This window comes from Marmota monax, unplaced genomic scaffold (assembly GCF_021218885.2).
Source record: "Marmota monax isolate L192 unplaced genomic scaffold, Marmota_monax_Labrador192_F-V1.1 WCK01_AAM20220418_F8-fsc00266, whole genome shotgun sequence".
Taxonomy (NCBI): Eukaryota; Metazoa; Chordata; class Mammalia; order Rodentia; family Sciuridae; genus Marmota; species Marmota monax.
The window spans coordinates 299,392-323,625 of record NW_026694572.1 but is presented as its reverse complement, the minus strand read 5'-3'; the positions used below and the strand labels follow the sequence as shown (position 1 = coordinate 323,625).

At 54.5% G+C, this 24,234-nt stretch overlaps 1 protein-coding gene and 1 non-coding gene across 2 annotated transcripts in view; both read right to left on the bottom strand.

The window, feature by feature from the left end:
* The window catches only part of Adap1 (ArfGAP with dual PH domains 1), a 43,408-nt gene extending 20,535 nt beyond the window's left edge, over nucleotides 1-22,873 (bottom strand). Inside the window, exons 1-3 of the mRNA XM_046420991.2 lie at nucleotides 22,652-22,873; nucleotides 8,829-8,959; nucleotides 3,015-3,106 (exon numbers count right to left, since the gene is read on the bottom strand). Of these exons, the coding sequence (XP_046276947.1) occupies nucleotides 3,015-3,106; nucleotides 8,829-8,959; nucleotides 22,652-22,733 (305 nt within the window). The 5' untranslated portion in view covers nucleotides 22,734-22,873. The remainder of the gene's footprint in view (nucleotides 1-3,014; nucleotides 3,107-8,828; nucleotides 8,960-22,651) is intronic.
* On the bottom strand, nucleotides 13,751-13,859 carry LOC124076944 (small nucleolar RNA SNORA27). Its single transcript, XR_006846495.1, has one exon. It is a non-coding gene; the product is annotated as a small nucleolar RNA SNORA27 (small nucleolar RNA).
* Nucleotides 22,874-24,234: the final 1,361 nt, after the last annotated feature.

Sequence of the window (24,234 nt, the reverse complement as noted above, 5' to 3'; positions counted from 1 at the left end):
GAATTGTTTGTCCTTCCCAGTGTCCCTGCTGCTGCTCTGTATGTCTGCAAAGATGCCACCAAGGCACCTGAGCAGTGCTTAGCCGGGCACAAGCCTCCACCCTGACCTGTCGGGGACTATGGGCTCCAGGGGACAGAGAGAAACACCAAGGCCTCCAGGGATCCTCACTATGCTGATCATGAACCGGTCACCTGGGCCTACCATCTGGTACAGCACCGTTTCCACGAAGCTGAGGGTGGCCTGAGTGCCGGAGCCTGGGGCAGGCCGGAGGAACAGCAGCCACAAACCCCCAGAATGGGAGACACTGGCTGGGCCCCCCAGAGCCACAAGGTACAGAAGCCAAACCTGCAGCCATGGCGGTGGGCAGGGACCACCTCCGGTTCACTATCCTGGTGTGGCCCTACCTGTGAGGCTGTCCTGGACACCGGCTCTGACAAGGTCTGGGGACTCAGGGGCCAAGGACCCTAGGCAGGCTGGGGCCTTCCTATACCCGCCTGGTGACACCAGCAGGCCACACGGCCCCTTCCGGTTCCTCAGCACCTACAGTTGACACAGGAATTCCCCCTCTGGCTTTCCAGGGCTCCATGTCACCTTACAGTTGACAGAGCTCCTCCCACCACTTCCTCCAGCCAGCTGCAAACATCCCCACCTCCTGCCCCTCCACGAGCTCCACGGTTCACACAGCACGTTCTACCCCTTTCCGTCCATGTTACAGCACTCCACAGTTTACACAGCCTCTTGGGGAAGTGTCAGCCCCAGAGACCCTGCCTAGGAGCCTGGGTCACTGAAAAGGCCCTGGAGCTAAACACAGCCCAAGGAGGAGGAAGTGGAGGGGCTTCCCGTGTCGCCAGGGGGCGCCTGAGGCACACATGCAAATAACCTGGCCACCAAGCAACCTCTGGGTGACAAAATCATGCTCAGAATAGCTGCCCACAGTCTGGGCTCCCGGCTCACACTGAGGACCCAGCAGGACCTAGGTGGCAGGTTTCCCTGTGAGCGTGAGGGCTGGGGAGAGGTGGCTCCTGCAGGTGTCCCCTGAAGAATCAGGCTGAGCTGCCGGCTTGCCTTCTCCTCTGTGACGGGGTCCCAACAGGACCTGCCTCCCAGGCCCCAGTGAAACTCACAAATACCTGCCAAGAGCCTGGCGGGGCCTGGCACATGGTGACCCGGTACCAATCACAAACACAACACCAGACACCAAGTCACCTGCTGCCAGGACACGCCCCCAGCTCCTCCTGCCCTAACAAGGCCCCAACAGGCCCTGACCGCGAACAACGGTGGGCTGGGATTACAGCCAAGAAACCCACCCGCTCCCACCCGCACCCCCAGATTCCCTGCAGATCCCATGAGAACCCCTCCCCGCTCGCTGTGCTGGGATCCCCCCACAGGACCCTGATCCACGGCCCCAGGGGTAACTCCTGAGGGACAGACCAGGGCAGCAGGGCAGGCCCCGGCCTGCTGACCTCTAACCCCAACCCACTGGGGCAGTAGCACCCTGGGAACCTCACTGTGGGGAGTGGCCCCACCCACTGGGGAACCTGGGGCCCAGATGTTTGGGGACATCCCTCTAAGGGGTGTCAGGGAACACATGAGCCCGCACCCCGCCTGCGATTCCGCAGGTGTCCCTGTGGGTGGGTCCAAGGAGTTTGGGGTCACGGAGAAGTCAACCAGAGAAAATCGCTGAGCAAACAGGAGGCCGGGTGGGGCCCAGGTGTGCAGAACTGAGTCACAACGGGACCTGGGGAGCGGGGTCTCACGGCAGCCTGGGGATGGGGGGCGCAGGGCCCGGTACTGACTCCTTTTCCAACAAAGGGAAAGTTCCAGGAGGTGGGGCAACTTGGCCAGCTGTGCAGTTCTGAGCACCAACTGGCCCTCCCACCTGCCAGCCTGCCCCCTCTCATCCCTGTCGGGTGACCCCCTGACTGGAATGAAGATTTCTGGGCTGGGATCCCCGGTTCTGTGCCCTCTGGGAAGTGTACTCAGGACCCTGGGCCTCAGAAGTACCCAGTTAGGCCAGGCCCCCTTGTCATCCCAGAGGCTCGGGAGGCTGAGGCAGGAGGATTGTGAGTTCAAAGCCAGCCTCAGCAACTCAGTGAGACCCTGTCTCTAAATAAAATATAACAAAGGGCTGGGATGTGGCTCAGTGGTTAACGCCCCCTGGATTCAATCCCTCGACCCTCTCCCAGCTTCCTCAGCCCCAGACCCCTGAGGCCCTGGCCCTGGCCCACTGGGCAAGGCCACAGGAGAACCAGGGAGGTGCTCAGCCCCACCCAGCTCAAGGGAGGGCGGGGACTCCAGGAGGCAGTGGCAGCCAATCAGAGCCAGCTCGAGGCGCTGGTCAGGGTCAGGCAGAGCCAGGAGGACACTCCAGGTAGGGAATAGCGGGCCAAGGTCAGGGTGGGGCGGAAGGCGCAGGGCGGGTATGGGAAAGGGAAGACCCGGCTAGACAAGCAGGCCTGGGGACCTGGACGAGGCTAGCAGACCACACTGTCCCTCCCTGGGTGGGGCAAGAGGAGGGCACTGGTACAATTGAAGCTGTCACCTCCTCACCGTTCCCGCTGGGGCTGGACAGATGTGGAGGCTGAGGCTCAGGGAGATAGGTGAGTGGTCGCAGGGGGCCCCTGAGAGCCATACCACGCCAGTGGCATCAAGAGACCCCCTGAGGCCCCCCAAGGAGAAGGCCCTGCCGTGGCCCACCCAGATTGACTGAGCCCTGCCCGCCCTCCCCCATCCGCCCACCACACCAGGAACCCAAGCCAGACAAAGGGGTCTGGACCTTGGCTAGTTGGCTCCCTCCTACCTGCACAGGACCCAGTCCCAGCCCAGAAAGGAGATGAGCCCCAGGGACCAAGCAGCACGGGGACGGGGACGTGCTCTCCTGGGCCGTGGGCCTCTCTGCTGGGCAACTGGGACCTGGGCATGGCTGACCTTCCCCCAGACTCTGGATCCTCCCTGCGCCCCCCAGCCAGGCCCAGGCTGTTGACCAGAGGCCCTGACCAGGCCCGAGTACTCACTGGCAGTCGGAGAACGTGGGCCGGTAGTAGAAAGACGGGACTTTGGACTCGAAAGTGGCTCTGGCGGCTTCATTCCCATGGGACGCCATGAACTGCAAGAGAGGGGCCAGGGTCAGCGCCCTGGAGTCCCAGGTCAGGGGCAGGCTGACCCCAGACACCGAGGGCTTGGCTGGCAAGGGGACGGGAACTCCATGGCCCTCCTGTCCCGGGCACTGTCTGAGTGTGGAGAGAAGAGACTACTTTCCACGGCCCATGGAGGGGCTTCCTGAAGAAGAGCCCAGCCAGGGTGGCCGAGAGCAGAGCCCCCACCCCAATGGCCCTGACTCCACCGACACGTCACTCGGTTTTAAGCCCACAGCCTCCTGCAGGCCGGGCGCAGAGATGCCCCATCTCTACTAGCCAAGATCCAGACCAGAAACCAAAGGCAAGGTCCAGACCACAGTCCACAGTGGCCTGGAGGACAAGGGTGGGTCTGCTCCAAGCCACAGTAAAGCCTCTGTGGCCTTTAGAGCTGAGGCTGATGGAGGACCCTCGTGGGATATGGATATGGCCTCCAGGTACACATAGACAAAAGTCCTGTCCTCTAGGGGTCACTGTGGTCTCAGGACCATGTGGTCATGAACATGAAGGATCAGAGGGATCAACTAAAGGAAATCACAGACAATGAGACCATCCCACGACAGGCCAGTACCACATGAAAATTCTGAAGTCCAAGGCTTTTATTTTTTAATGAAATGTCAGTTCTTTAGGGAGCTATATGGATATCAGAGCTGTCCACTCAGCTAACCATTGGAGAAAATGCCCAAGGTGCAGCTCAGGAAAATAGGTGCAAAGTTTCTGGAAAAAAAAAAAAAATCACATGCTCTTTTTTTTTTTTCTTTTTTCTTTTCTCCTCCTCCCCTTCCTCCCCCTCCCCCATCCCCTGCCCCACCCCCTCCCTCCCCCTTCTTCTTCTCTTTTGTTATTGTTGCAGTGCTGGGAATAGAACCCAGGGCCTCACACATGCTAGGCAAGTGCTAACCACTAAGCAACACCTCCAGACCTTTCATTTTCATTTAGAAACAGGGCCTTGCTAAGTTGCCCTGGGTGACCCTGAACTTGCAACGCTCCTGCCTCAGCCTCCCACATCACTGGGATTACAGGTGGGCTCCAAGCACCCCGTTCTTAAAGGATGCAGGAGAAACGTTGAACAAAGACCTGGGAAGATGGAAAGCCCTCCTCTCCTCTGTTAGCCTATGTATTTTGTACAATTCACCCAAAAAGTAGGAATTGAAACTTTCAAAGCTAGCAATGATTTTAAAGTTTATTTTAAAAATTAACAAGCAGCCAGACAGTGGCCTGGCCAGGAATCCCGGCCACTCAGGAAGCTAAGCAGGAGGACTACAACTTCCAGGCCAGCCTCGGCAACTTAGCAAGATCCTGTCTCAAAATAAAAAGTGAGCTGGGCACGGTGGCAGTGGTGCACGCCTGTAATCCCAGCGGCTCAGGAGGCTGAGGCAGGAGGATCGCAAATTCAAAGCCAGCCTCAGTAATTTATCGAGGCCCTATGCAACGTGATGAAACCCTATCTCAAAATACAAAATAAAGGGGCTGGGACTGTAGCTCAGTGGCAGAGCACTTGCCTTGCATGTGTGAGGGACTGGGTTCAATCCTCAGCACCACATAAAAATAAATAAATAAATAAATAAAGATACTGTGCCAACCACAACTAAAAAAATAAATAAATAAATAAATAAAAAGGGCTGGGGATGTGGCTTAGTGGTAAAGCACCTCTGGGTTCAATCCCCAGGTCCAAATTAAATAAATATAAATTAAATAAAAATAGAAAAGAAAGGGCTGGGGGTGTGGTTCACACGGGCCGAGCATCCCAGTTCCATGCCCAGTACTCTATATAATAATGATGTGTAATAATATAGTTAATTTTATGATGTAAATGTCTCCTCAAAAATAAAAAATAATTACATAGCACCTTAAAAATACAAACTGTACTTTTTGCATTTAAAAAAAAAAGAAAGCTAAAAATCAACCCACAGTATGAGGGAAAACTATTTGAAAAATCCATATCTGATAAGGGATTTGTGTCCAGAATACACAAATAATTCTTGCTTAATAATGAAAAAAAAAGAAAAAATATTTTTTTAACCTTTATTGGTAAATATATATATATATCAAACCAAGTGCCTCATGCATGCTAGGCAAGCGCTCTACCACTGAGCCATAACCCTGGCCCCAAAACTCAATTTTTTTTAATATTTTATTTTCAGTTGTTGATGGACCTTTATTTCATTCATTTCTGTATACGCAGTGCTGAGAACCGAACCCAGGGCCTCACACATGAGAGGCAAGCGCTCTACCACTGAGCCCCAGCCCCAGCCCAAGAACTCCATTTTTCCCTGGTAAAGGATGTGAATGGACATTGATCCAAAGAAGACCCACAGCGGGCCGGTCAGCACCACCCACCAAGGAGATGCCAGTCAAAGCCGCAGTGAGCCACACCCTCACCACAAAGATGGCTGTGACCCCAGCAGGACCTGGCAATGTGAGACTCTCCAGCCTCCTGGGCCGCAGATGAACATGTGAGCTGGACAGTGTCCCCCCGAGGACCAGCTGACTCGCCCCACTCCGGGGAGAGGAGATGTGCTCCTGGCAATATACTCAAAATAGCAGAATATGGAAACAACCCAGGTCCCATCAACTGGCCACTGGACAGACTGTGGCCCAAGCGCTCATGGTGGTGCCATAGTGAGCCCTGACAAGGGCCAACGTGGTGAGCTCAGGGAGACCCGCCAGACGCAAGGGCCCTCGCTGCTGTGTGAGCTGGGCAGGCACAGGCAGTGGCCAGGATAGGCAGACCTGGAGCCTGGGCGGGTCTGCCCCTGGGGAGGGGTGGGACATGGGGCGTGGCTGCTGTGGAGCCGGGCTCTGCTGTGGGGTAGGGAAGTGCTCTGGAATTAGATGGTGGTTAGGGCTGCCCAGCGCGGAGGCCACTCTTGACCTGTCCACCTCACCACGATGAATTGGAAGTGTGTGGATGAGATCTCAGCAGAGGTGCTGTTAAACAATTACACTGGGATGGGCGCACCTCGCTAAGTGTGCGATAAACCCTCAAACCACAAAAGAAAAGGATCGGTTTGACTAAGGTCAACGGAGAAAAATTTCCACGCTAAAACCACCATGAGCAAAGCTGAAAAACACGGTTTTCCACAGATTTCTCAGAGGGTGAAAAGAAACCAAGATGAGAGACACAGCCAAGATGAGACGGGTGGGAAGAGCGGTCCTGAGGGGAAGCATCCCTGAGGCTCCCTTCCAGGCAAGATAAGAAATCCCAAGTTCAGACCCGCCCTGAGAGCCTCTGCACTATCCCATCAGCACAAAAGCCACCAGGGGCCACCTGTGGGCAGGGGTGGCAACACTCACGCTGGGTGGGGCGTGTACCTAGCCAAGGTGCAGTTGGGCAAAACCCCTGCCAAATACAAAGCTATGTGACCTTTGATCTTGAACTTCCACCACTAGGAATTTAGGCCACCGGTCCATTCCCACACACGCAGAGTCACCCACACGATGAGGCAGTTCATCTACCCAACCATCAGGGCAGAGAAAGATTGGAAACAACCTGAATGTCTGTGGGGGCGGCGGGGGGCGGAGCGTCGATGGGTGAGGAACTTGTGGTTCACCCACTTGAGGGACAATGTCACAACCGTGGACTGGATAAGAAGGTCCCAGCACTGATTATAAGATGCACACACGCTTGTACCCATAGTTTGGTGTCCCAGAAAGATGCACAAAACCCTGGCCCTGGTTGCCTCCAGGGGTTGGGGGAGGCTGGAGTCAAGGGCAGGAGGGGCTTGTGTTCTACTCATGCTCTGCTGAAGCTGTTGGATGTGTGACATGTGCAAATGCTACCAAGTTGTTAAAATATACTGAACAAGCTGGGCACAGTGGTGCAAGCCTGTGATCCCAGCAGCTTGAGAGGCTGAGGCAGGAGGATCTCAAATTCAAGGTCAGCCTCAACTACTTAGTGAGACTCTAAGCAACTTGGTGAGACCCTGTCTCAAAATATTTTTTTTTTTTTTTGTTAAATGGCTGGGATGTGGCTCAGGGGTAAAGCGCCCCTGACTTCAATCCCTGGTACAAAAAAAAAAAAAAAAACACTAAACAAGTGGAGCCAGCCAGGGTCCCTCAGGGGCTGGACCAACATGCTGTGGGCATCCACACATTGGAACATCAGCCACAGGAGGGAGCGTGGCACCAACACAGCGGAACACGGAGGGCCTGGCATTGAAGGCCTCCTGGTATGCGATTCTATTTTTGTCAAATATCCAAAATAGGCAGATCTATAGAGAGGGTTTGTGGCTGCTTAGGGCTCGGGAGGAGGTCACACCCAAAAGAAAAGGGGTATGTTTCTGAGGTGATGAAAATGTCTAAAATCGGCTGGGATGTTGGCGGCACAACTCAGAATACGCTAAAACCACTGAGCCATGCGCTCCAAGTGGACGAATTGGTTGGTACATGAATTTAGTCAATGAGACGTTTGTTTAAAAAGACGTTCTAGGGCTGGGGTGTGGCTCAGCAGTGGAGCGCCCGCCTAGCATGCAGGAGGCACCGGGTTCCATCCCCAGCATAAAGAAAGAAATATGAAATGGAAAGATGTTATAGAAGAATATAAAGTTGAAAAGAGAACCATGCACGAAACATGAAGAAAAGAGGAGGAGAGGCGCACGCCTATGATCCTGGCAGCTGGGGAGGCTGAGGCAGGAGGATCAGAAGTTCAAGACCAGCCTCAGATGCTTAGTGAGACACTGTGCAACTTATGAGACCCTGCCTCAAAATAAAACATCATCATCATCATAATAGAGGGCTGGGGATTGAATGCAGGGGTGCTTTATCACGAAACTACACCCTAGTCCTTTTTATTTTTTCAGACAGGGCCTCCCTAAGTTGCCAAAGTGGCCTCAAACTTGTGATCCTCCTGCCTCAGCCTCCCAGGTTGCTGGGATTATAGATGTGTGCCACTGCACCCCCTTGACATTGATCTTTGATTCTCACTAGAGACGGGGACAATCTAAGGTCCATCCTACTTATTTTTCAGAGAGGGAAACCGAGGCTGCCAACCAAAAGATACCACAAACCAAATGTCTATCCAGGGGTCCAGAGCAAGGAGCCTCAGGAGCCCCAAGGCCTCACTCTGCTGGGGTCCCACAGGCATTCACGGGGCAAGGGACACCTTTTGCTGCACAGCACGCAGGACAGCCTTGGTGCCTGCAGTCTGCAGGCCACACAGGCCTGGACTGCATTTCCAACAAGCTCTAGGGTTATAAACTGCTGTTCCCAGGTGTGTGGGGGGCAAGTGCCACCAGACCCACCCCATCCCCCCGAGGCCTCCTGGCCCCACCTGCTCTCACCTGGAGAGCCTCCTATACCCCAGTCACCAGCAGCCGAGGCAGGGTGGGGCTGGGCTTTCAGATCTGTCACCAAGGTTCAAAGACCCTGTCTCCACAGCTCCCATCAAGGGTTAGAGCAAACCCCTCACCCTGTGACGGACAGCTATCCCCCAGTCACGTCCCCTCTACTCTGTGTGGGGTGTCCTTCTGTGGCCCCCACAAGGGTCAGCAATAAAAGCCTCAGTCCTGGGCCAGCCCGAGCCCCCTGGGGGCAGGAAGAGCCTCTCACCAGTCATGGCCAAGCTGCCTGGAGCCCCAGATATTGGAGGGACCTCAGAGGTGTCTGAAGCCCAGAGAGATGGGGTCTGGGGTCCCCCGGCATGTGGTCCCTCTACCCTCCGCCCACGCCCCTTGTCCCTCTTCAGCCCCGTACCTCCACTTGGGCCTCATCCCAGGCATCCAGGCGGACGGACTTCACCTTGCTGATCTGGGGAATGTTCCGGTGGATTCCAGAGCAGCTCAGACAGATGAACACGCCCAGGGTGTAGGAAGCCCAGTCAGGGTCTGGAATGGAAAGGTAGATGTCAGGGAGGCTCGGACAGGGACACTGGAAGGTGGACAGATATTCAGATCAGGGTCACGAGGGCCCCTGAATGGAAGCCTCGACCCCCCTCTGCTCAAGGGGAGGCTGCGGGAATGATCCCTGGGGCCACCCGACTCTGGGCCCAAGCAGGGCTCCCTGCCTCCCCCAGAGGAGTAATTCCAGCTGGCTGTCCTGGATGCCCCCTAATGTGGACAGTGCTCCCCACAGAAACTCCAGAGATTTGCTGAGAGTCCATCCACCCAGGGGCCATGGCGAGTGCTGGGCCCCAGGGCTGGACCAGCACCCAGGATTCCAGAGACCCCAGCAGGGCTGGACGCGCACACACACACACCTTCTGGGTGGCTGCCCTGGGGACATTTGCCTGCAGAAATCATCCCAGAGCAAAGGAGCTGAGGTTGGGGTTTGAGTCTGAGAGAGACCTCACACCAACGCAGGACATGGCCCACGGGTCCCACCACAGTCATGAGGGACGCAGCAGATGGACAGTGCATGGGGGGACAATCGGTGGTCAGCACTCAGGTTATCAGGGGCGATGACGGCCTTGTGGCCCAACTTGGCACCGACATACTTAGAGATGATGCATCTTGGTATCTAGTTTATTTTATAAAATTCAAGAAAGCTGCAATGGCACACGCCTGTGATCCTAGCGACCTAGGAGGTTGAGGAAGGAGGATGATAAATTCAAGGCCAGCTTGGGCGATTTAGCAAGACCCTGTCTCCAAATAAAATAAAAAGGTCTGACAATGTAGCTTGGTGGTGGAACACCCCTGAGCTCAACCCCTAGTACCAAAAAAATAAAAAACAAGGTCAATTAGGGGCTGGGGTGGTGGCTCAGTGGTAGAGCACTTGCCTAGAACACGTGAGGCACTGGGTTCAATCCTCAGCATCACATAAAAATGAAATAACGATATTGTGTGTCCACCTACAACTAAAAAATAAATATTAAAAAAAATCTACTGTACATCACGAATGATTCAAATATGATAAAATGCTAATGATGGTCGGATCTAAATGGGGTGTGGGCAAGTGTGGAGGAATAACTACGTTTGAAATTTCTCATGTTGAACATGGCAACGTGAACATGGGGACAAGAGGCTTGTTAAATTGGGTGAGAGCACTTGTTGGGAGACTTGGTTATTTTCCTTCCCATCTTGCACACCCCATCATAATAACTGAGCAGAGGGGGCTTTGGGAGCTGAAGGAGTTCTCAAAAGAGCAATCTCCCTAAAAAGGGGTACAGTCACCTCTGAACTGCTTTTTGCAAAGGCTCTCCTGGGTGAGGTCCATTGAGATCAAGATATTTGCCAGCAGTTGGGTACAGCCACCAACCAAATTCTGGCCAGTGAAATGTGAGCAGAGCGACTTCAGTTCCTCCAGATCTGGCTGAGAACATCCCCTGGTCCCTGACTGATGGGGGGTGCTCTAATAAAGGAGGAGTGGGGCTCAGGGTTAGGAGGGTCCTGGGCCTTGAGTCAGTGCCCAGAGGAGACCCGTCCAGGAGAGCCCAAGTGGGCATCGTGGCAGGACTGTGCCAAGAGTAAAAGATCACATGCTCCATGTCTGAGGGGTGGGAGCTTCTTGTCACAGCAGCCAGGCTCCCTGACTGAGCCAGTCTGTCTCCCCTTGATGGTGGCTTCCCCTGCTTCCTCACGAGCCCTGGGCTGCTCCTCACCCTCACTCACTAGAGCGGCACCCAGGCTAGTGCCAGGAGCTTTGTTCGTGCAGCAGAACAGAGTTGACGTCACATGCTTTCCTGGACAGCACATGGGGAAGGACTGATGTCCCAGAAAGGAGAGACCCAGTTCCCTTCCTGAGCTCCATCTCCTCCAGAAACCCTCACCAGGCGGCTCACAGTCACTTGGCCAACGGCTGCACATGAGGTCCCCAGCTGGAGAACGGCCTTAGACAATCTCCAGCTCATCTGTGGCCTTGGCTTCCCCGTTTGTAAGACGGGACAGTGGCATCCAACTGCAAGGGGCAGTGGGTACAAGAAGCCAACTAGGACAATCTCTGGGCTCCCGGGGACACCACTTCTCACTGCATGATGATATTGCAGGATTCTGCTCTGACAGTGTGTCTCCACAACCAGGGCTTCGCTTCTTGTGGCCTCATCTACCCATCTGGAAATTGCTCCGTGACTGAACTAAGGTGCCAAAAGTTCCTGCCCAGCCAAGGGCTGGGGTGCCTGTGCCTACCCACCGTCCAGCTTCACAGAAGCTGTGGGGCAAGGCTGTCCAGGTCCTCCAGCAGCCGCCGCCACACTAGGCCCCTGGGCCCACTGCCTCCTTCTGCACCAGAGTTTCACATGAACATACCATGCTTGTCCTCCTACAGGGCGAGCTCTGTGACAAGACTGAACAGCCCTCAGGTCATCTGGCTTTTAAGAAAAAGTCTGCCAACCCCTGCTTAGAGGGAGAGATAGGCAGGCCCGGACAAGTGGACACAAGAGGCTACAGCCACCTCTAGTGCTACCACCTCTAACAAGTTAGCAGGCAGGGCTGGATGAGGAGACAGATATCTCTCTATATACATATCCCATATAATCCAGCCATTCTACTGTTAGGTATTTCTCCAAGAGAATTCAAAACATGTCCATAAAAATTTGTACATATCCAATAATACTTAAAAAGAATAGCCCAGTATGGTGCTGCATGCCTATAATCCCAGCTACTCAGGAGGTTGAGGCAGGAGGATTGCAAGTTCAAGGTCATCCTAGGCAACTTAGTCAGACCCTGTCTAAAAATGGATGGGGATATATCTCAGTGACAGTGTATCCCTTAGTTCAATCCCTAGAACTGTGAAGAAGAAGGAGAAGAAAAAGAGGAGGAGGAGGAGGAGGAAGAGGAGGAGGAGGAGGAGGAGGGAACAAGAGAGAAAAGGAGAAGAAAAAGGAAGGAAGGAAGGAAGGAAGGAAGGAAGGAAGGAAGGAAGAAAATATCATGATCAACAGAGTTTGTACCAGGAATGCAAGGTTGGTTTGATATTTGATAGTAAAATCGGTGTCATCATATTTACAGATTTAAAAGAGAAAAGCCATATGATCATCTCAGTAGGAGCAAAAATAGCATTGGACAAAATGTAACATCCTGATAAAAACTCTCAGAAACCTAGAGATAGAAGGAAACATCCCCACAGAATACCTCACAAAACATCTACAGTGAACTTCTCACTTCCTTGAGAGAGACTATTTTCAGTCAGGTGCAGTGGCCACCTCTATACTCCCAGATACTCAGGAGGCTAAGCCAGGAGGCTCACAAGTTCAAGGTAGGTGTGGGAAATTTAGTAAGATCTTGTCTCAAAATAAAAAAAGAAAAAGGGCTTGGGACATAGTCAGTGGTAGAGTGCCCCTAGGTTCAATCCCCAGTATTACAAAAAGAAAAAAGAGAAAAGATAAAGACTGAATGTTTTCATTCTAAGATCAATAATAAAACAAGACTGGGCTGGGGTTGTGGCTCAGTGGCAGAGCACTTGCCTGGCATATGTGAGGCACTGGGTTCGATTCTCAGCACCACATATAAATAAATAAATGCTCATTGACAACTAAATATATTTAAAAAAAACAAACAAGACCACTATTCAACATTGAACTGAAGGTTCTAATCAGTGCAATGAGGCAAAAAAGGGGACTAGGGATATATCTCAGTTGGTAGAGTGCTTGCCTCACATGCACTAGGCTCTGCGTTCATCCCCAGCACCATCAAATAATAATAATAATGCAAAAAAGAAAAATAAACAACAAGCATCTAGGCTGAGAAGGGAGAGATATAAAATGGTCTTTATTCACAGACAACATAATCATCTATGTAGAGAATCCAATGGACTCTATTTTAAAAACCCTTAGAACTAATAAGTCTTTTAGGAAGGTTTCAGAATACAAGAAAAACATACAAAAATCACTGTAGTTCTATATACTAACAATAAGCAATCAGAAAATGAAATATTTTAAATATCTTTTTTCTAGTTGTTCATGGACCTTTATTTTATGTATTTACATGTGGTGCTGAGAATTGAACCCAGTACCTCACCCATGCTAGGCAAGTGCTCTACCACTGAGCCACAACTCCAACCCTCAAAATTGATTTTTTTTTAAATTCTCATAAGTGTCTCATCAAAAACACAACAGCAATGCAGAAAATGGTTTTGACAGCTCCATTTATTATATAAATCATGAGTCATTTACTCAGAATAACCCAACAAGGCTATGATGTCTTGATTCGTTTTTCAATTATTAATCTAATTGGAAGAGGCCTTGAAGTAAACAACCCTTTGTTGCTTTCTTTTATTAGTGCATTATAGTTATAACAGTTGGGTTCTTTTGACAAAAATCATACTTGTATGGGATTTGATTTACTCCAATCAGCTCTGGGTGCCCGGCCACCTCTCTCACCTAGTCTCCTTCCTCCACCTGTCCTCTTTTCCCTCGAAACACCCCTACTTTACAGCTATTCTTCTGATGAGGTGACAACCTCTGAACCACTAGACAAACCAAATCAAATCGCTAATATAATTTAAAACTTCATAAACTTTTGATGCTATAAAACTAGAACTGCTTTAATATCAAATTGTGTAAGACCTTCCAGGAAATCTATTTCAATTTGCTTCCTCTGACAGGTTACATGGCAAACACTTCATCTGCCTGAGTTTTTTTTTTTTTTTTTTTAGTTTTCGGTGGACACAACATCTTTGTTTGTATGTGGTGCTGAGGATTGAACCTGGGCCGCACGCATGCCAGGCGAGCGCGCTACCGCTTGAGCCACATCCCCGGCCCCAATCTGCCTGAGTTTTAAGAGAACATTTCCTTTGCCCCACTTGAATGACCAATAAAGACATCAGTCCATTTGGCAAAGTGAAAGGGGGACACCAACATTGAAATTTTTGAAACACCATTTATAATAACAAAATACATGAAATGCCTAGGGATAAAGGACAAAAGATAACATAGTACACAGAAAACTGAAAAATACTGCTCAGAGAAATTAAAGAGGATCTATAGATATGAAGGGAGAGCCTGCTTTCATGACACACAAACTTTCTCCAAATTAATCTATAGGTTCAGCTGGGCCTGGTGGCACACATCTGTGATCCCAGCAACTCAGGAGGCTGAGGCAGGAGGATCTCAAATTCTAGGCCAGCCTCAGCAATTCAGAGAGGCCCTAAGGAACTTTGTGAGACCCTGTCTCAAAATAAAACATAAAAAGGGCGAGGGATGTAGCTCAGTGGTAAAACATCCCTGGGTTTAATACCTGGTACCCACCAAAATTAATTAATTAATTAATCTATAAGTTGAATGCAGACCTATCCGATTTCTAACAGTACTTTGAAAGCAGAACTTAAGTTGATTCTAAAATGCAAGACAGAATAGTGAAAATAGCTTAGAAAAAGGACGAAGATGGAGAACACCACATGTTTTCAGAACCTGTTATCAAATGACAATTATCAGGGCTGGGGTTGTGGCTCAGCGGTAGAGCGCTCGCCTAGCACGTGTGAGGCCCTGGGTTCGATCCTCAGCACCACATAAAAATAAATAAATAAAATAAAGATATTGTGTCCAACTACAACTAAAAAATAAGTATTAAAAAAAACCTGAAAAATTACAATTATCAGGACAGTGTGGCATTGACATGAAAATGGATACATAGATCAATGGTTCAGAACAGTGAATCCAAAAACCATACCCACCCCTAGGCAGACATTAATTATTGACAAAGATACCAATGCAAATCAGTAGAAAAAGAATACTTTCCCACCAGCTAGATATCATCTGCAAAGCAATAAACTTCAATCTCCAGCTCACCATATACAAGATATAACTCCAGTTGCCTCCTAGTGCTAAATGTAAACCCCCAAACTATAAAACTTCTAAAATACAACACAGAAGAAATTTTTCTGTGATCTTGGGTTAGGCAAAGATTTTCTTAGATACAGCACCAAAATCAGAATTGAGGGGTGGGAGGAGATAAAATGGCTTGATGAGAATTTTTTTTTAAATTTTTGATTATTTATTTATTTGGCACCAGGGATTAAACTTAGGGGTACTTAACCACTAAGCTACATCCCCAGGCCTTTTTAAAAACTTTTTATTTTGATACAGGTTCTTGATAAGTTCCTTAGGGCCTCACTAAGTTGCTGAGGTTGGCCTTGAACTTTTGATATTCCTGCCACAGCCTCCTAAGCCACTAAGATTACAGGTGTGCACCACCAAACCCAGCCCAGAACTTTTTTTTTTTTAATCTGCTCTTTGAAAGCCACTGTTGAAGAAGTGAAAGTCAGGCCACACTAGGAAAAAAAAATATTTGCAGATCATTTATCTGATAAAACAATTTGTATGCAAAGCCGATAAAGAACTATTCAAGCTCAGTGATAGGAAAACAACCCAATCAAAAAGTGGGCAAAAGACCTCAACACACTCCACCAAGACACAAGAAAGATGCCCAGCACCCTCAGTCACCGGGGGCAGGGCTGGCTGCGAAGGGTCCTGAGGACATTCTGGGAATGAGAAAATGTCCCGTACCTGAAGTGTGACTGTGGTCACTTTTTCCAACTCTGCGTCTAAGGTAGGTGTGTGGTGGGTGTCAGCTACACCCCAGCAGAGATGAACTTCAAACAGAACTGGTGCATCTCTGAGCCCACCTATCCCAGAAGATGGGCCCCCTAGCATGCACTCACGGTCTTCAGGGACCCCTCCCAGACCCAGGGTGGCCAGGGTCTCCAGGTGCTGTGAGAGACCCTGGCCACCCTGTGCTCCTGGCCTTGGTGGGGGAAGCCGTGCTGTGACCCCGCTGCAGGCTCCCCCCAGCTCCCCTCCTCCCAGCTCCATCCACCCTCCCTCTGACCCTCTGGCCCTGCCTCTCCCTGAGGTGACTCAGCCCCTCACCATTTCCGGGAACTGGTCTGAGGCACCTGGGCAGGTGAGGCACATCTTGGGGCTGAGCTGGGTGGAGCAGGTGTGTCCTTGGCTGGGGCCCAGGCAGTGTGGAAAGGGGGTGCAGAGGACCCTGTTGCTGGAAACTGGTGTGGCCTAGCCTGGTGGCCTTGGTCTGGAGAACTTTGTCCCTTCCACTGCTAACACACAGGTTAGCACTGTGTGACAGTGAGTCCACCTGGCTCTGGGCGGGGCAGATGGGCAGCTCAGGTGAGAGCCAAGCTCCCCTCAGGGCCAGCCTCAGGGGAGGGGTTCTGGCGCCTACCACCCTTTACAGTGGTCTCTAGGGGTCTTAGAAAGTAGGGCCCATATGTGGGGTGTGCATAGCTGTCCCCCAATCCACAGCACCCCACCCTGCACTGAGACACAGGCTCCTTGAGGCTCCACCTTCCGGCCTGTGTGGTGGCACCTGCTCCAACACTCCATGTCACCAGGTGTCTGTCATTTTGCCCATCCTCCACTCCCTGCTGGAATCCACAAGACAGCCATGTTGCTTCAGGGCCCTGGCAGATTCCAGTGGCAAGGGGACACCTTGAACACAGTGGGCACCAGTGAACATCTGGGCCCTGGGTGGGCGAGGGGTTTGCACCCCTCCCCACCTCGCTCAGCCCTCAGCCCTTCTCCCACAAAGGCAGCACCCACCTGGCCTCCTGGGTCACTCCCATGAGACCGCCCCCCACCATTTGCCACAGTCCCTCTCTCCATCCCACCCCCACAGCTGCTCCGATGGGCTCCCACGGCCTCTGCCTCCCACGGCCTCTGCCTGCCCCACTGTGACTCCCACCCAGGGCAGGGCCTGGGCTCCCTCCTCTGCAAATCATCTGTGAAAGCCATATTTTTGGAACCAGCTAGAGGTGGTGGTTGCACAACACTGTGAATGTTCTAAATGCCACTGAGTTTTCACTTTTAAACGGTTAATTTTATCATATGTGGATTTTGCCTCAAGAATTTTTAAAAAGGAGAAAGAAACATTTAAATGTGGATGGCGCCCCAGTTCCACCGCAGTCTCTCTCCTGCAGGGCTTCGCTGTGCCGCAGGCTCCGGTCTCCAGGCTTCCCAGCACCCACCCCCAGGAACTCCCGCACCTCCACCGCCCTCCCCAGGGCTGTGGGCATCTCCATCCTCCTGACCATGGGGCTCCTGGCTCCTCCCTGCCCATCACACCCTACATCCCGGGTGCCAGCACACCCTGTTGCCTCTCAGGTCAAGGACATGCCGCTGACCCACAGGCAGCCCGCAGTCACCTGTCTGGATTGATGAGTCCATCCATCTGTCCCGCCAGCCGAGGGTCCTGCCACAAATCTCACTTCTCTTCTCACGTCTCTGCCCCGTGGCTCTCATGTGACCGGGAGTAAAGGCAAGACCTACAGTGGCCCTGGTGGGTCCTCTGACCTCACCTGCCTCGGGCTGGGACATGCTGGCCTCTCTTCTTCAGGTTGTAAAGCAAGCCATCTGCCTGGCCCTGCCACGGCAGCCCCTCACTCTCACTCAGAGGCTCCCAGGACCCTCCCCCCATCCCCTCACACTGCTCCCAGGCTTCAAGTCTGTGACAATGACACATCTGGAAGTTCTCCACCCTAAACCCAGGCACCTGGCAGCCCACCGCCTGCATCCAGCGCTCCCCAGTCGTACCACTCTGTCTTACAGGGTCCCACACCTGCCTTCCCATGGGCCCACTCGAACCCTGCCCCCAGCCTCCAGAGACCCCACCCTCCCTCACCTCCCCCCATGTCTTGGCTTCCCCCTTATCCCACTGAGGTTCCCAGGCGGCAGGAGATCCTCAGCCCCTCCCTCTGTCACTCCATGCAGAGCCCTCCTCTCCACCCACTGAGGTCTGTGCCCAAGATGCAGAACATTCTAGAGAAAGACACGTCCCTGTAGAAGGTACTCTGCAGGATTCAGGACCACAGACCTTGTGGGTGCTGCTGGGAGCCGCCACTCAGCCTCGCTCTCCCTGTTCCTTCTAACTCCCCGAAGTGGGCCTTCCTGCCCCCAGCCCCCCTCTTGGCCACGAACACGGCCTCTTATTCAGGAGGAAACCACAGCATCCCTCCAGGCAGGCTGAGCCTCCCCAGCCCGGGTCCCCAGCTCCCCCCAGGGGACCCCTCCCTTTCAGAGCAGAATCAGGACACCTCCAAGTGCTGCCGCCAGCTCCCAGGCTGCACCCCACGGAGCCCTGGGTGGCTTGCAGCACCCCCTTCCTGAGAGCCCAGCTCACCTGGCCAAGCTTCCAGCCCCCTGTGTCTCCCTGCTGCCATCTCCTGCTGCTCAGGGCCACCTCCTTACCTGCCTTCCCCGGAAGCCCTTCCAGCCTTGGGTCATCTGCTGCAGCCTGAGATCAGGGAACCAGGGCCCTCAGACATTCACTGAACTTAGACCACCCTGCAGGAGGTGACACCTCTGCCCTGTGGTTCCAGAGCTGTCCCCAGCCTTCAATGCCACTTCTTCCTGTTCCTCAAACAGAGACCAGGGCAGAGCAGGGCCTCTGGACCAAATGTCCCAACGGCCAACGTTCTTCTGAGACACCAACGGCCCAGCTCCTGTCTGTCCTCTGGCCTGACCACTCCTGAGAGGGCAGCTGTCCGTCACCGCCACACTCTCACCTGAGGCAGCGGGGCAGGTGGTGCCGCCCTGACTGTGCGGTCACTTCTCTGCCTCAGTCTCCCCAGGCCCAGGCACGGCGGGGAGGAAGGTGCTGGCTGAGGCTCCACCACAGCACGGGAGCGCACAGTCCCCAGCCACACCGCACAGGCCACCTCCACCACCCCTGGCACTTCCAAAGCCCCTTCCTGTCTCCAAGCACAGGTCCTTTGGTTTTGAAGAGGGATTATGCAGTGGTCTCATAGGGAACAGGTGACAGGCAGGTGACATACCTGCCCGACGGGCACCTGAGGCCGAGCCAGGTGTAAATGAGCTGCAGCAGCCTGCAGGGCCTGAGGTCTGGGGAAAGTCGCCTGCACCTGAGCAGTGTGGGAGCCCGGTCACAGTGCTCGCATTCAGAGAGAAACCAGTGGTCACCATGGTTGGCCCAGCAGCCTAAGAAATCCATTGTGGAGTGACCTCAGCCAGCAGCACAGACCAGGGTGCCCATGCGCCCAGGGGTGAGAAGAGAGAGGCGCCGTCTAGGAGGAAGGCAGAGGCTGGGGCCCCCAGTGCTTGAGCAGAGGGACAGGCCTCCAGCCCCCTCCAGCACAGAACTGTTGCCAGCCCAGCTGCGGTGGGCAGGCATGTCGTAGGTCCTGTGGCTTGAGCAAAAACCAGGGGAGACTTAGAGCCTCTGTGGTTCAAAGAAATACTTGTATCCCTGTGTTTCACAGTAACACTGATACTGTTGCCTAAAGGTGGATGGAGTAGCCACCCAGCAACCACACACCTATGGGTAGGTACGCACAAGCGGGTCATTCACACCGTGGAATATTATTCAGTCTGAAAAAGGAAGGACATTCTGACATCTGTTCAAAATGGATGATCCCCAAGGACATGATGCCCCATGAAACCACCAGTCACAAAAACAGACACTGCAGTTCCACTCACAGGAGACCCCCTGAGTGGTGAAGTCCAGAGAGAAAGGAAGGAGCATGGTGGGTGCCCGGGGCAGGGGAGGGATGGGGAGTCAGTGTTTAGTGGGGACAGGGCTTCAGTGTGGGGGGATGAGGAGGACCTACAGGTGGAGGTGGGGACGGCTGCACAGCCCTGGGAAAGTGATAATGCCACTGGGCCACAGACTCAGGCACGGTTAAGATGACAAGTATATTTACAAAAAACAAACAGGTGAGCTACTGCCAAGGGGAGGGGTGGGCTGGGCCTGCCTGGAGTACCTCTTGGCAGCCTGCTGCCACCACACAGACCCCCTCCCAAACCAGGCCAAGTTTCTGAAACTCCTCCCACCCAGTGCCTCTGCCAGGCTGCCAGTAACGTCTGAATCGAAATTGTGGCCTCTGCCCTGAAGCCCTGGGGCTGAATGAGGACTTCACACTCTGAACCCACAACTCCTGTCCCAGACCCTGAGGAACTTCAAGGACTGGGTCTCAGGGTCCCTTTCACCCAGTCCCTGCATGCATCCTGGCCCCCCCAGAGCCTGGACCTGCCAGGGTCCTCAGGCCCAGGATGGCATGCACTTTACTTCCCTGTGATGGTCTCAGACCACCTGGACTAGCTAGAAGCAAAGACTTCCTCCGTGAGCCAGACCTCCAGAACCGGAAGGCCAGGGGGTCCTAGGAGTGTCCAGGGGACCAGCATCACCTGGAATTATTGCCCACACCCCAACCCACCCAAAGAGCTCAGACTCCCAAGCCCTCCTGGCATGTGAAGCACTGGAAACTGTTGCAATTAGAGCAGGCACTAGTGCACCTCCTCTCTCCTGAAACCCCTACCCGCAGAGGGACTCCAGGGCATCTCCCCAGGAGAAGGGGCCCAAGCACAGTTACCCACCCATCCCAGCCTGTGATAAGAAAAGTGACTCTGACAGTGGTGGGTGGGTCCAGGTTCAAGGTCAAGGAGCCTGCTACTGGGGAGAGAAGGGGAAGGGTGTAGGAGGAGACCCTCAGGCACAGCCAGCTGGTAGGGTCTGCCCAAGTACACCCCAGGGTCCCCAGCTGGTGGTCAAAGGTGGCTAGGACTGCCCTGCTGTCCTGCTTTCCAGAGACAGTGTTGTGGGGAGGGTGCCTTGCTCCTGCTGCCATGGTCAGGAAGCACAGCCATGAGCCCGCACGAAGGTGCTCTGATGACTGTGGGCAGCCCATGCCCTCTGCCCCCCACAATTTCATCAACACCAGCATGGCCCCTGTTGCTATATCCCACAGTGACACAGAACAGGGACCCACAGCTGAAGAGCAGAGAGCCACGGGGGTCCCAGGCAGGAATAGTGTGGTGCCCACAGCCTGGGGCAAGGCAGAATGATGGGGAGTTGGCACAGACAGCATGGGCAGTCAAGGCTAGGAATCAGGAAGCTTGGTATGCTTGGGGGCCCCCAAGTTTTCAGGGCCTTGGTTCCCCTGGTTGTAAAGTGGAAACAACCTCAGATCTTGCCTGCTCCATGGGGCTGCTGGTCAGATAAGGCAAGCTGCTGATGTCATGGACCAATTCTGAAAAACTGGTGGCTTGGCCCAATGTCAGGAAGTGCTGGGCCTTAAAAGGGCCAAGGCTGTGCTGCAGCATCAAGCAAGGCTGTAGCAGGGCCATGGCCATGGGACTGAGGGGCCTGGGGACACTGAGTGGGCAGGCATGGCAAGCCAAGGAAGCTCTTCTTCCTCCTGCCAGGCTGGGAGGACCAGGTGGCGAGAGAGTGGATATGTGACCAGGGAGGCCAGGGACAAGGCTCACTCCCCTTCCCCTGGGCATGGCCCCCCAAGGCAGGCCTGAGAGCTGACTGCCCTCCCCTCGCAGGCTCTCCCTGGCACAGCTCTCCTGAACATGTGGAACGCAGGTCTGGAGGAGGGAGGTGGGGAGTCGGTTGAGCCAGCCCGGCTGCCAGGGGCGCTGCATGCATGAAGAGCCTCCGCCCCACTGCGCCATCAGCAGGGCCCAGGAGGCCAGGGAAAAGTCCACTTCAGCCCCACGGTCTGCCCAGCTTCCCAGGAAATCCAGTCATTGTGTCCCTTGAGGGACAATGGGCTTCTGGTGTGGCTTCTCCAAGCCAACCAACAGATCCCCAGGACCTTGGGGTGTCAGAGATCCTTCCCAGCCCAGAAGATAGGGAGGTAGATACAGTCACAGAGGTCCTGTTCCCAGGGTGTCAGCAGGCTGTCTCCAGCCAATATCCCAGGGATGGTGCAGGTCCCTTGGGGGCCCTTGTTCCAAGGGGCTTCAGCTGGGAGCCCCCAGGCTCCTGGTGTACCTAGGTGAAGGCCCCTGAGTGGGCACCTCCCGCTGGGGCGGGTGGCATAAGCAGGAGAACCTCTAGGGGCCACCCTCACTCCAAAGCCCAGGGCCAGCCTGGGCAGCTGCTCAGGAGCAGGCTCAGGCCGGTATGAAAGCACAACCAACCTCTGGGCCCCCTGGACCCTGGCGTCTTGGAAATCACCCAGACCACGGGTCACTAAGGGACAAAGTCTGGAGAAGTCTGGCAGGGAGGATGGAGTGTCAGGTGCACCGAGGGCCTATCTCCACGGCCTCACCTGTCCTGGTGCCCCATCTGTCCTGGCTGCCTGCCCTAGAGCAGCTAGGTGCAGGGAGCTGGATTGGAGTCTGGAGTCCTTCCCCACAGGGTCCCCGCGGCTGGACAGGGTTTCCTCTCCCCCCCCTCCCCGCCTCACCCTCCGCCCTGGGCCAGTAATCGAAAGTGCCTCCTGTGCCATGACGTCACCTCCAGGTAGCTGGAAGCCAGGTGGACCCCACATCCCGGCAGAACCCCTGGGGCTGCTGGCGGGCCCTTTCCTGCAGACATCCGCCCCCAGCAATTTCCTCTTTCTTTGAGAAGCCCGAGGTTTCGCAAGGCGGCTGGCGGTCCGCGGGTGACAGCGAGACACGCAGCCTGGCGGGGGAGGGGAGGAGGCGGCACAGGGAGGGCGCGAGCGGGGAGGCGCCCCAGCCCGCCGCCCGCAGGTGCACTTGGGGCCGTGCCCCACCCTAGCGCGGTCCGAGCCGGGTGGCGACGCCCCCACCTCCAGAGGCGCCCTGGGTACCCCTCCCCGTCCCTGGGGCGGGCGGGCACCTGCCCGAGTCGCATCCGCCCGGCTCCATCCACCTAGATCTGCACCCACCCGCACCCAGGCGACCGGCCCGCACCTACCCGGGGAGCCGCAGTCAGCGCAGCGCGCGTTCCCCGGCCGCTGCAGCAGCTCCAGCACGGCCCTCCGCCGCTCCTTGGCCATGGCCGCGATGCCGCCCGCGATGCCGATGCCGGGCCGGGGCCAGGAGCGTCGTGTTCGCTAGGGCCGCACGCAGGCCGCCCGCCGACGCCCCTGCGCCATCCCCGCGGCTCAGCCCGCGCGCGGGTTCCGCATTCCTGCTGCCCGCCCGGCTCCACAGCCGCCCGTGTGTCGCCGCCGGCCGCCTGGCGCGGAGCTGTGCGGCGGGGCCCAGGAGCACGGCGCGCTCTGGCCGGCTCGGCCCGCGGGCGGCCCCCAGCGGCGCGGGCGCACAGCTGCGTAGAGCAGCCTCCTCCCGCGCCCAGCCGCGCCCCGCAAGCACGCGGGACCCACCCCGCCCCACCTAGCACCCGGGGAGAGAACTGGCTGGTCTGGGTGGCACCGGCTGCAGTCGCCCGTGCTGGAAGTGTTCTGCGCCCACCGAGGTCCGGCGCAGGGGACCCGGGCTCACAGGGCTCCAGATGAGCACCCCCACCCGGCGCGCGCACCGCCCTGACTGTATCCTAGGACACCCTGCCAATGTTCCTTAAAGGGAGGTGTGTGCCCAGCACTAGGGACAAGGGCGGCTCACACCCTCCCTCCTCAAGGAAGAGACAGCCAACGGGTGACAAACTCCAGGGTGACAAACTCCAGTGTGGGAGGGGACTCAGTCTGCGGCGAGCCTTCCACTCTCAGACTGTACCCAGTTCCCCCACCCACCACCACCTACAGAAAGTACAGGGGTAGCCAGAGGATCTAGACACATCCTTCCTGATCAGGGGTAACGCAGGGAGGGGAGGAGGAGGGTGGGGGTTATGTGTGTGTGACAGACCTGCCGGTGTCTCTCCCTCTATGCATCCCAGCATCTTTTCAGATTCCTTCCATTTTTCTTAAATTATAAATGCAATCTGTTAGAAATAAAACATACCCAGCTGAAAAATTAAAGGCTTTCCCCACCTGCCCCGCTGTGATTCTGAGGCCGCCCAGATTCCTAGAGCATCTGGTCCTTCAACCATGAAAACACCCAGTACTGCAGGTCTACCACTAGGGGGTGTTGGTTGTGCTATGGTTGGATCCTGAATGTGCCCCCAAAGGCCTGTGTTAAAGTTTTGTCCTCAAAGAGATGGGGCCTAGTGGGAAATCTTTGACCACTGCGGGGTGTGCCCTCCAAAGGACTGTGGGACCCCTGCCCCTTCCTTTTTTCCTCTTTTGCTCCCTGACCAGGAGGTGGGTTTTGCAGCACCACCTGCCAGGGTCATGGTGTGCTGCCCCATGGCAGGCCCAAAGCAACAGGACCAATCAATCATAGACTGGAACCTGAAAAACTATGAGCCCAAATGAATTTTTTATCTTTATAAGTTGATTGTCTCAGGTCTTTGTGATCATGGCAGAAAGTTTGATTGTTTTTCACTTAACAAAACCTTCTGTGCCTCCAAGTTGATATGCATAGATCTACCTTTCTTTAATGGTTGCATCTATTCAAATGTGCCACTGGAAAATTATTTGCTCACCCTGTCACCAGTTA